We start from the raw sequence: 12,734 nt of genomic DNA on the forward strand, positions 1-12,734 counted from the left end.
ATAGATAAATAAAATAAAAAAGAACACTCCTTATAGACAAGTATTTATTTCTTCTGGATGGTTGTGCTCATGATTTTCAAGTTAGAATACAGTTAAGTATTTTGAGGCTGTGGCACATCAGTTTTTTTAAAAAATTAGAATCTATGAAATAGAATCAAGTAGAATATTTACCAAAGTAGATAACTTTTGTTCATCTTTTCTCATAAAGGAATTTTAATGATTTAATTAAATCATTAAAATCCAGTTTAATTTTGATGTGATTTTTTGTTTTGGTGCCACAACAAGGTCTTCCTTGCAGCACACGCGATCTCTTGTTGTGTCACGCAGGCTCCAGAGCCCTTATGTTTAGTTGTGGTGGCTCACAGGCTTAGTTGCCCCATGGCATGTGGGATCTTTGTTCTTCGATCAGGGATCAAACCCATGCCCCCTGCAACGGAAGTCTTAACCACTGGACCACTAGGGAAGTCTGATTTGTGTGATATTGATAAAGGACTATGTTTAAGACAGTAGGGATATGAAAATCAATCACATTCCCAGCCCCCAAGAGCTTCTCATCATCTCCTTTTTAATCCAGTGATATACAGAACAGTGTTCAGTGCGTGGAGGGAACTTAAAACACAATACCTGTCTTAATATGGCCTGGGGAGCAGAATAATGTCTACTATCATATGTTTTCTGAAAAGACCTGATTTGATGTTTTTAGGAGCAGTTGTGTGAAATGGAAAACCTACGCCTGGAGGCTGAGCAGTTAAGAGAGAAAAACTGGCTCCTGCAAGGTCAACTGGACGATATCAAAAGACAGAAGGACAGCAGGTAAGAAAGAGCCTCAAGAGCTCTGTGGGCTGAATCTTGGCCTGCCTGGGTACCACTGAGTGAATGAGGTCGGAATAGGTTTCACAGCGTGTGCGACGTTTCTCGATGATCCAGGAGCTGCTTCATCAGTTGCTTCTCCATCAGGTCTAATGAGGGGGTTTTTCAGAGATGGAGAAGGTCATCATGATCTTGCCCACCCTGATGACCTTTTTATTGCTGTAGAGCTGTTGAAATTAATTTCAAATATGTGAAATAAATACTTGAACTAAACTGTCTACTTGTATCTGAAAGAGGGGTTGGAGCTTGGGGAGCAGATATGTCAACAAGATAAGGCTTAAGGTTCTGCCTGCAGAAAAAGAATTTCCTTGGTTTTGCTTCATGGCTTCCAGTGGAGAGAAAGCTTCTGGGAAGAACTTTATAGAGGGGTGTTCTCTTAGGTCTGGGTAGGTGAGTGTGTGTGTGTGTGTTGGTTTTGACTCAGGCAGCTTTCTAGTTGTATCTGCTAATGGCCCAGCATCTTGTCAGGGGCAGCCACACCCGGGCTATGTCCTCTCTGTTGCTTGAAAGCCGTGTGATATTGGACTAAACCTGAGTCTTTAGCACTGAAAGCACAGAGTCCTAACTACTGGACCACCAGGAAGTTCCTCCTAGATGGTTCTTTCAAGTTTTAATGAGCAAAGGAGATGGTCATTTTATTAAGCGTCCTCTTCTAGGGATTTACCTTCCCCTTCTGAGTGATTCTGATGTAGGTAGCTCCTAGTCTGCTCACCTAGTTTCCATATGCTCCACCCCCATGTCCAGGCACATTAAAGAAAAGCATTGTACATCGTATACTGTTTTTTATCAAGAGTTAGTTTAAGCATGGAACACAGAACATTTTCAGGTCATTTATAAAACCACAATTTAAAATACTTCATAGCCTTGTGTTCCTTATATGAGGAGCCATACAGAACCTTCTTCATGAAAGATTAGAAGAAAGTTACAGCCCAGGGGTCAGCCTGTTTGATAACTGATGTTTCATTGGAGCAGTCAGATTCCTTCATTCAAATACCACACACCTTGGCATTGTTGTATGTGTAGTAGATGTGAAATTGACTCTTGAATAAATTTGACAGTGTTTTCCCATCCTCCCTTCCTAATCTATGTAGCAAACAGAATCATTCAGACAGTCAACAGCTGAAGAATGAACAAGAAGAAGTGATCAAAGAAAGACTTGCTAAAGTATGATTTTTTTTTTTAATATAATAGTTGTTTTCCTTGTCTGAGACATGCTTTTATAATTAGCATTCATGGTTATATATTTTAGAAATCATTTTATTATTGAAATTTTGTCTTTTTTGTATTCCCACTGTTAAGTTTGATATTTACCATCATTATTTGGCTATAGTTGAAAATTGAGAGTGAAGTAGTCTTCATGCCTAAATAGTAAGCCCATTGTTCACATAGAGTTCTCCATTTAGAAGCAAGTATCCTATTTGAAGCATTAAAGGGCACAGTATGTGTGTGTATTTGGGATTATGGAAAGGGATATCCCCCCCATTTTTTTTTTTTTATTTGAAGTATAGTTGATTTACAGTATTGTGTTAGTTTCTGGTATACAGCAAAGTGATTGTTATATCTATATGTGTATTCTTTTTCATATTCTTTTCCATTGTGTTTTATTATAAGATATTGAATATAGTTCCTATACTATACAGTAGGACTTTGTTGTTTATCTGCTTTACACACAGTAGTCTATATCTGCTAATCCCAAATTCCTAATTTATCCCTCCCCTCCTTTCCTTTTTGGTAACCAGAAATTTGTTTTCTATGTCTGTAAGTCTGTTTCTGTTTCATAAATAAGCTCATTTGTATCATTTTTTTAGATTCTATCTATAAGTGATACCATAAGATGCTTGTCTTTGTTTGACTTACTTCACTTAATATGATAATCTCTAGTGGAGAAGGCGATGGCACCCCACTCCAGTACTCTTGCCTGGAAAATCCCATGGACTGAGGAGCCTGGTGGGCTGCAGTCCATGGGGTCACTAAGAGTTGGACATGACTGAGTGACTTCACTTTCACGCATTGGAGAAGGAAATGGCAACCCGCTCCAGTGTTCTTGCCTGGAGAATCCCAGGGACGGGGGAGCCTGGTGGGCTGCTGCCTGTGGAGTCGCACAGAGTCAGACACGACTGAAGCGACTTAGCAGCAGCAGCAGCAGGTCCATCCATGTTGCTGCAAATGGCAATATTTCATTCTTTTTTTATGACTGAGTAATAGTCCATTGTCTATATGTACCATATCTTCTTTATCCATTCCTCTATTGATGGACATTTGGTTGTTTCCATATATTGGCTGTTGTAAATAGTGCTTCTATGAATACTGAGGTATGATTGTATATTAAAAAGGATGTTGCTTTTTTTATTATTTATCAGTATTTTATATTATTATAAAATAATGTTTTATTATCATGGTTTTATTACCATGAGTGGACTAGTTACTTTCAGTGTTTTGTTTAGCAATGTTAATAACTTAAGCCATTTTTTCTTTTTCTTTCTTTAATCCTCTTATAGAATAAATTGGTGGAAGAAATGCTGAAAATGAAAGGAGAGTAAGTACACTCTTGTAATTCAAGTTGTTGTTGACCTTTTCTTTATTAATACCAAGCAGTATTCCTCTAAAGGAAGAAATAATTATTATAACCACAAGGTAAGAAAATTCTTTGCTTTCTGTAATAGTGAACACAGTATGTGAACACAGTAGGTGGTTACAAAATTCTTGCCTTAAATGCCTCTTGCCAAAGGGGTTCCTCGTGTGAAGCCATTAAAAAAATATATATATCTTAAAGAAGTAAGTGCCAGGAAAACTTTAGTTTCCCTGGGGCAATTGATGGGTTTTCGCTTCTTGGACAGTGTGACCAATGAGAACCAACCAGATTTCCTTCTCAACTTCATTTAAAACCTTGAGGCCCTCTCAGACCCATAGATGAATACTCTGAATTCTTCTGGTCTTGACTTTAGGTTTCTTTATATGTTCTCTATGGACATAATTTTATTTTATTCATTTAGTTTCATGTTTTAACTTATGTAATCTTATAAACTGCCTCAGTTCAGTTCAGTTCAGTTCAGTAGCTCAGTCGTGTCCGACTCCTTGCGACCCCATGAATCACAGCACACCAGGCCTCCCTGTCCATCACCAACTCCCGGAGTTCACTCAAACTCATGTCCATCGAGTTGGTGATGCCATCCAGCCATCTCATCCTCTGTCATCCCCTTCTCCTGCCCCCAATCCCTCCCAGCATCAGAGTCTTTTCCAATGAGTCAACTCTCTGCAATGTGGTGGGTTCAAAAGGACTTTATCAGGGGAAAAATACTCAGAGGAGTGCTCAAGATTGTGCCTTAGCCAAAATTAGCATGCCTGCAGGACAAGTTGAGAAAAACCAGTATCTGGCAGTGGCATAGAGATAACCATGCTCAGCTCAGACCGGTTATTATTTACTAATTTTGGGGAACTGGGTGTGCTTCTCCTCTGCCTTTGTTCTCCCAAACTGAGTTTTTATAAAAATTAAATGGGTAGGAAACTGTAGTGTCTGCCATGCCACAAAGCCTTTTTTTTCATCAAACAAAAGCAAAGTACTTAAGACAAATGCAGAACAGCTCCAGGTCAATTAGGAAAACATCAGTGCCACCCACACTGTCCTGAGGTTCCACGGAATGTAGTCTGAAAACACTGCCCCAGGAATTGTTGGCTCTAAATGATATATTCTGTGTATTACATCATTTAAATTATCAGTGTTGTATTCCATATGCATTGTAAAATAAATTAAAAGTATTTCTTTGGGAAGGTTATAGGATTAAGTTAGTTTTGTGAAATTCTGTATAATTTTTTGGTAATCCTTTTTCCTTTCCCTTTTGAACACTTAGTTGTTTTTGAACACTTTTTCTTCAACTTTTTTTTATATTGGAGTATAGTTGATTAACAATGTTATGTTAGTTTCAAGTGTACAGTAAAGTGATTCAGTTATATGTTTCTGTTCTTTTTCAAATTCTTTTCCCATTTAGATTATTACACAATATTGAGCAGAGTTCTTGTGCTATACAGTAGGCCCTTCTTGGTTATCTGTTTTAAATACAGTGGTGTATACAAGCCCGTCCCACACTCCCCGTCTACTTCTCTCTGCCACCCTTTCCCCTGGTAACTGTAAGTTCATTCTTCAAGTCTGTCAGTCTGTTTCTGTTTTATAAGTAAGTTCATTTGTATAATTTTTTTAGATTCCACATATAAGCAATATCATAGGTTATTGGTCTTTCTCTGTCTGGCTTATTTCAATCAGTATGACAATCTCTGGGGTAACCCTTCTTTTTAATGTTTATTTTCAAGTGATAGTTGCATAAAGTGCACATCCTTGAAGAAATGACTACTCTCCCATCGTCTGAGAACCAGTTTTTGAAATCAGAAATGATTACTCTAAGGGGCACTGAATAAATCTTGCAGACTCTAATAATACTTAAGTAACAGTTTCCTCCAAGGGCTACATCTAAAAATCTGCATTCTAACTTTTTGTTGTCTAAAAAAATGGATTATGGAACTTTGAAAAATTTAAGTTTGGGGTAAGCAAGCATTAAAAAAAAAAAGCTTATATTGCAACTCTTGCTGTCTTCCTGTTCTGTCAGAAGGGGAGGACTGAATATTAGTGATACTTTCAAATCAAAATCCTGGGCTTGGGTGACAAATGTCTGATTTGAGTACTGTCTTATACTTGTGTCCCTTTGGAATATTATAACTCAATAGTTACCATTACAGCCTGGAGCAGCTCCAGAGCACCCTTCAGAACAAAGAGACCGACTACCTGACGATGACTGAGGAAGTCAAACGAGTCAGAATGTTGGAGTTTAAAGCATTCCAAGAAAAGGAACAACTGAGATCAAAGTTCGAAGAGCTGAAAGAAGAAAAAGAGAGAACATGCCAGGTGCATTTGTGTGTTGGTTTTATGAACAGAGCCGATCAGCATAAGGGTGCTGGCTGCGATTGGGCACCCTGTAGTTGAGAGTTGCTCAGAGCACGTAGAGATGTGTGGTCACGAAAGCTGGGAGCCTGGGCTCTGTCTCTCCCTCCCTCTCCTCCTGGAAGGCATGCAATAATGTTATTTTAAATGAAAAATTCAAAGCAGCTCATTTTTACCTTCCCTGTATTGATTTCCCTACAGGAGATGGAAATGTTAAGGAAACAGGTGGAGTGTCTGGCCGAGGAGAACGGAAAGTTGGTGGGTCACCAAAACCTCCATCAGAAGATCCAATACGTAGTGCGGTTGAAGAAGGAAAATGTCAGGCTTACTGAGGTAAACTCCTGATTGTTCTAAATAGGCTCATTCTAATTTTTAAATGATTATTTAATTAAAATTTAATTATTGAATCATTCAACTACTTGGAAAAAAAGTTGGCCACTGCTAGTCCAAGCGTAATTCGGTTATCGTACCCATGAGATTCTTGTTTACCGTTAAGAGTTTATCAGTGGAAATTTAAACTTAATGCATTCTGAGAATACTTCTTCCTATAAGAATTAGAGCCTAAATTTTTTTTTCTTTTCTTTTTCTAACCAGGAGTCAGAAAAGTTGCGTGCTGAAAATTTATTTTTAAAAGAAAGGAAAAAGAATGAGCCATAAAGATCCTGATCAACTGCCTACCTTGTTGGGAGAATTTTTTTCCCCTTTTATAAAAGTAAGAGCTACCCATGCCTACTTAGTAGAGCTGAATTAAGAGCCATGACTATTAATGGTGTACCTGGGGGCAGGGGGTGGGGGTGGTGGCTGACCCTCAAGTTTCTGAACACCGCATCTGTACATACCTGTGGCAACTGGCAGTCTGCAGTTAGAAGCTGCCATTTCAAAGCTTTTAAAGTCACCTGTAAATATTGGAAAACCTTTTCCTTTTTAAAATAAAAGCCTGTAACTGAGGCTTTACAGGGAAACAGGGATGTTGGCCAGATTAATTTTTTCCTTTTATACTGCCATAATCTCCTTTGAGTCTTGCATCAGAAACTCCAACAATATTACAGGGGTTTCAAAACTTCCAGTGAAGTTAGTGACTCCGCAGTGTGTATGGATAGCAGACTTGTTAATATAGATTATTTTTATATTCCTTGAAGTGTTCTCAGGAGCCTTTTTTGTGACTGTAAATATGGCCTTTTTTAAAATATAATAAAATACTTTAAAAATATACATTTTAATAATGTAATTTATAGTGTTCATTCATCATATACTTATTGAGTATATATACTTACTGAGCAGCTGCTATATGCCAGGCACTGGTCATCAGTGATCAAAGCCAACAGAAACCCTGCCCTTGTTACAGGGAAGAATTGAGTCCATGTTGGATCTGTTTCTTTCACTTTAACCTTTGCTTCCCATTAGTTTTGTTCACTGAAAGATATTGTCCGTACATAATAGCCTGCCTCAGAGAACCCTGTCCCTCTGGCCTGAATGTTAAACCAAAATGCCTTTGTTCAGGATCCTGTCTACCTGTGGATGACTACAGAAAGGAAGGAATTAACACATCCCCTCCCGGGGCTGGCCATTCCAGGAGATATTTGCCAGAATAATGGTCTTTACTTCTTCACCTCTCCCACTCTGTTCTATAAAGGAAACTGGCATCCAGACCCCAATAAGATGGTAGCTTTGAGACTTTAGTCTACCATCATCTCAGTCTGCTGGCTTTCCAAATAAAGTCATATTCCTTGCCTCAACACATCGTCTCTTGGTTAATTGGTCTGTCATGCAGCGAGCAGAACAAGCCTGGACTCTGTAACACCCTTAAAGAACTTCTGTGTATCAGCACTTTTTATTTATTGGGAGTAACCGACTCGATGGACATGAGTTTGAGTGAACTCCGGGAGTTGGTGATGGACAGGGAGGCCTGGCATGCTGCGATTCATGGGGTCACAAAGAGTCGGACACGACTGAGTAACTAAACTGAACTGAATATTCCATTTTGTAGACATGCCACATTTTATTTACTTACCTCTCAGTGGACATTTTGTTACCAAACCAAACTTGGGTTAGCTCACCACATCTTCGTATGCATAAAATTGCTAAGAATGAAATTACCTGCACTATAGGTTAATTTTATGGTTTGTAAATTATACCTCAGTCATGCTACAGAAAAACAATTTTAGAAAATTAATGCAGGAACTTCTCTAGTAGTCCAGTGGTTAAAAATCCGCCTTCCTATGTTGGGGACATTAGTTCGAACCAAGATCAGAGAACTAAGATCCCACATGCTGTGGGGCAGCTAAGCCTGTGCGCCACGACTAGTGAACCCACGAGCTCTGGAGTCCCTGCGCCAAAATGAAAGATCCTGTATGTCACAAGGAAGACCTCATGTGCTGCAACTAAGTCCTGATGCAGCAAAAATAATAAATAAATAGAAAACTGATGCATGGTTGAATTCTCAACAGATAATACTAGAGAGAGAAATGAAAAATGAACAAAAATTCAGTGTAAGGTAACATACAGACACTGACTGCCCTGGAGGTGGGAGAACGTAGTGTAGTGAGGCTGGCAGTGAAGAAACTTGAATCTTATCACCTCCTGAAATAAAATTCACATTTTATAGCAAGACAAGAAAAATGTAACTTAAAAAATCTTTGTTCTTTGACATCTTTTGTCCTGATTCTGCATTGTGCGTCAGCCAAACCTTCCCCATTGACATAAATGGCTGCTCAGCCATAAAAGAACAATATTCTAGCATCAGGAAGACAACTTGAAATAATATTCCTTCTTGATTTCATAAGGGATCACATGGTGTTTAGTTCTCGGTTATCTAAACTGTCAATAATACATCATTTGATGTACAGCCCTCTTTCTTCAAAAACATATAACTGTGCCTTGACTTTTAACAGGTAGAACAGTTCTCAGCTTTCTGAGATGTTTTGACCACATTATAAATCCTCAGTTTTGGCTCGAACAAAATTTTCCATTTCTTTTCTAGATTGATTTAGTTACTCATCAACAATCTGTATGAGTTCCCCAGGGCTGCTGCAACAAAGTATCATAGACTAGATGGCTTAAAACAACAAATTTATTCTTGCACAGTTCTGGAGACCGGACGTTCAGTTAGGGCTTTTCAAAGTCAAGACTGAGGGCTCCAGAGGAAAATCTGTTTCATTCCTCTCTTGTGGTGTTGCTAGCAACCCTTGGCATCCCTTGGTTTTGTTTTTTTTTGTTTTTTTTTTGTCACATGTCAGTTTATTGAGGAATTTGTGATGCTAAAGGTTAATTCTACTCACGATTACTTTTCATGATGTCAAATAAATTCCAAAGGCTATATATAATCCGTGATGTTTCCCAATTACTTTTCCCATATTCAGGAAACACAAAATTCAAAGAAATGTTTGAGTGAATCTGAAAATTGCCCTCATCCTATCTTTTTTCAAAAGGTGATAATTAAGGGTTCGGAAGTACAGCAGCAAGGAGGAAGGATGAAAGTGGGACATGAAGAAGGCAGATATTTTTGCTCAATTTCACTTTCAACGGTTCAAATCTAATTTTTTTTTAACATGTTTTGCACCAAAAAAGGAATCAATACTTTTCATTCCACTCTTGTCAACTTTAGCCTGAGCCTTCTGAGCTGTGGTCATTTTGCTATTTTCCTTTACAGTCTTGAAGTCTTTGAAATTAAACCTAGTGTAATCTTCTTTTGACTTTACAGGCTCATCTGATAACTTTGCTTTCTCTGATGGAGGGTTCGGCACTGAAGCTGGAGGTTTTGGAAGCTTTAAATATTTAGATGTCATCACTTGTTTAGGGATATAATCAGATATCAGACCATGGGCATAACAAACATAATCCTCGTCTTTGTCACTGGAAACCTGGCCACCAGAGAAAAATGCAGTAGACTGTACCCAGGCACTGACATTTACCTTACTGGTTTTTAATGCTGCCATAGTCTGATTAACCTTTTTTTCTAACCATTTTAATGTCTTCTCTTTGCTGTACTTGCAGTATTTCTTCATATCTATTTCTTTTTCTTCTGTAATGTGTCAAAGTAATTTCTCAAGTTCAAGAAGTCTCAGCAACAAGATGCAATCTGGGAACATGTCATCCATCACAACTTGATCCAGGGGCTGAAACTTCCCCTCTTTATCGGCCTTTATAAGGTAGTGGAGAAGCAGAAACAGCGGGTCCACAGGTGTGGCAAAGTGAAGAAGACCTCCTGATGGAACTGATTCATTTATAAACCAAGAATGGGTTTTTTTCCTTGAAAACTTTTATTTCAAAAGCTGCAGTAGACACATATTGAACAAGTAAATGGCTCCTTCCCCTGAACATGGGTTAGCCAGTTTTACCAACACAAGCCTACTTTTCATCTTCTTTGAAGCATCCTTTAAATACTCTCTAATCCCGGCAACCGCTAATCTGTTTTCCATCTCAAAAATGTTGTCATTTTGAGAATGCAGGGAGCAGGAACACGTGCGGCCAGGCGTGAGCCCTGTCCCTGCTGTTGGCACCGCCGGTCATGCCGCTCATCTGCTTCTGGCAGCCTCAGGCCTCAGCCCTCAGTGGCCAATGGCGGGAGAAGGTCCCTTGGTTTTTTGATGTATGATTCCAGTCTCTGCTTCCATGGCCACGTGGCTTTCTCCCACCTCTGTCTCCTTTTTGTTTTTTAATTGAAGGGTAATTGCTTTATAGAATTTTGTTTTCTGTCAAAACAACATGAATCAGCCATAGGTGTACATATGTCCTTCTAAGAACACTAGTCAGAGTAGGACTCACTCTAATGACCTTAATTTGCCTACATTTGCAATGACTCTGAGGCAAGAGATAGATGGGCCCCAGGCTCAGCAGCTGGAATTATTCCCTGTGGACAGATACTCCAAAGTAGCAGGATTTAGAGAAGAGCTGAGCCCTGCCCAGATAAGAGACCTCGTATTTCTCATTCTCAAGGTCAGTGAGACCTTCCCAACTATACATGCACAGAAAAGTTCCTCGGAGGTCAAAAGGGAGAGGGCATCACCTCATGTAAGTGATAGCAACCTACCCATAGGCCTCTCCGCTAGAACCCATCTTGGCTAAGAGGTGTGTGCTCACACATGGGAGGCCCCTGAGATACACCAAGTATATACCTTGCTCTGCCTGGTATATACTCACTTCAGGCAAAGAAAGATGATTGGCCACATAAAAGCCAGAAGAAATGCCTCATAAAAGTGATTCCAATTACCATGAAGGTAACTGCTGCAGCCTAGAATTACGGCACTCTGGCTGGCAACTGAAATCCTGCTTCAAGCCGCTGCAGGATGAGAAAACTCTGTTTCCAAATAAGGTCACATTCACAAGTACTGGGGATGAGGACTTCAAAACGTCTTTTTAGGGGCCACAATTCAATACATAAAGTCAATCAGATAAAGGAAAAGGAGATAAAGCCTTAGGCCAGCTCAGGACGGAGTTAGAATTGAGTTTTGCAAAAAGCCAAAACTGGAGGAATGCCAGGACCTTAAGTCATCCTGGCATCTCTGCTGCCTGGAATAGGCCTGGCCCAGAGTATATATTTGGAGAAGGCAATGGCACCCCACTCCAGTAACTCTTGCCTGGAAAATCCCATGGATGGAGGAGCCTGGTGGGCTGCAATCCATGGGGTTGCTAAGAGTCAGACACGACTTCACTTTCACTTTTCACTTTCATGCATTGGAGAAGGAAATGGCAACCCACTCCAGTGTTCTTGCTCGGAGAATCCCAGGGATGGGGGAGCCTGGTGGGCTGCCGTCTATGACTGCACAGAGTCGGACACGACTGAAGCGACTTAGCAGCAGCAGAGTATATATTATTATTAGCTCATTGGTTTAACTGAGAAATGGACAGAGTGAAGAGAGGAAAAGACTGAGGGAAGGTTGGAGAGAAGGCGTAAGACACAAGATATTCACTCCCTAGGTCATCACAGGCCACACCCATCCTTCCTGTCTCACTGTAACCGGTGTGGGGAATTTTGCACATTCATATTCCCTCCCTGGGCCCTGTAGCCTCTTAAATTTGTGACTTTGGCCCCTGAAGTTGAGGGAGAGTTTGAGTGGGTCTCCCAGAACTCAATGGATCATCTTTTGTCCATTAGCCATCTCTGAGGTTTGTTTCCATTGCTTTTTAAATAAATGTGGGATAAGGTATTCCTTGCCCTCCATAGTCCCAGTTCAGGGTGCTCTAGTTAACATCATCGTATTAATAAGTTTCTTAATTTTATCTTTTATCATCAAATCATAATCTGTTTACTCAAACATTTGTAGCAACGGTAATGAGCTGCTCACGATATTGGGCACTGGGACATCTGGGCCTTTTGAATTGTCAGAAGCCTTAACCCAAGTCCGCTTTCTTGCTGAGTCTGCAGGTCTCTGGCACTCTGTGCCCAAGCATATGTAAGGCGCATGTAGATCTCCCGGGAGACTTGTTAAAACACACAGTCCAATTGAACAGATGTGGGGCGACACCTGGGAGGGGAAGCCCATATTGACACCGAACGACAAGGATTCAAACTGCTAGGCCACGAAGAGTTATTCCACAACAGCAACCACAGTACCACAGTCGACCTCATACATCTGGCCAGGAGTGTTCTGCGCAGTTAAACCTAACGCGGAAAGCAGCATACCATGGAGGCAAGTCTCCCAGCGTCTCTGCCGGCAACCGCCCCTCCAGGCCTTCGCTGAGCCTCTATTGGCCACCCAACCAACGTGAGCGTCTCGTCACGTGGGGCCGCCGTCCAATCGCTGAACTCTCTCGATCTAGCCTGGTGTCTGTCGCGGCGAGCGCACACGTGGCAGGAAGGCCAAAGGCCGCTTGGGGTAAGGTGTGCGCCGCTGCCTTCCCCGACGGCTCCCCCGGATTCCAGCACCTCCTGCTGCCTGGAGCGATGTGGCGCTGCTTCTGGGAAGTATTCAAGTTCCTGTGCACCCGGGGCACA

The 12,734-nt window shown here is 40.6% G+C and overlaps 1 protein-coding gene and 1 pseudogene across 4 annotated transcripts in view; one reads left to right on the top strand and one right to left on the bottom strand.

The window, feature by feature from the left end:
* KIF15 (kinesin family member 15) overlaps positions 1–7,538 on the top strand; it is a 57,261-nt gene extending 49,723 nt beyond the window's left edge. For 3 of the 4 annotated variants that reach the window (XM_005222538.5, XM_059879821.1, XM_059879822.1), the window contains 6 exons: positions 704–813; positions 1,962–2,034; positions 3,369–3,406; positions 5,599–5,764; positions 6,002–6,133; positions 6,395–7,538. In XM_005222538.5, the coding sequence (XP_005222595.1) occupies positions 704–813; positions 1,962–2,034; positions 3,369–3,406; positions 5,599–5,764; positions 6,002–6,133; positions 6,395–6,457 (582 nt within the window). In that variant the 3' untranslated portion in view covers positions 6,458–7,538. The remainder of the gene's footprint in view (positions 1–703; positions 814–1,961; positions 2,035–3,368; positions 3,407–5,598; positions 5,765–6,001; positions 6,134–6,394) is intronic. The other variant, NM_001192832.1, reaches the window with a different exon arrangement.
* A 470-nt stretch (positions 7,539–8,008) lies between these two features.
* LOC100139192 (ribonuclease H2 subunit B-like) lies at positions 8,009–12,470 on the bottom strand (annotated as a pseudogene).
* Between the last annotated feature and the right edge of the window lie 264 nt (positions 12,471–12,734).

Source organism: Bos taurus, chromosome 22, assembly GCF_002263795.3.
Source record: "Bos taurus isolate L1 Dominette 01449 registration number 42190680 breed Hereford chromosome 22, ARS-UCD2.0, whole genome shotgun sequence".
Lineage (NCBI taxonomy): Eukaryota > Metazoa > Chordata > Mammalia > Artiodactyla > Bovidae > Bos > Bos taurus.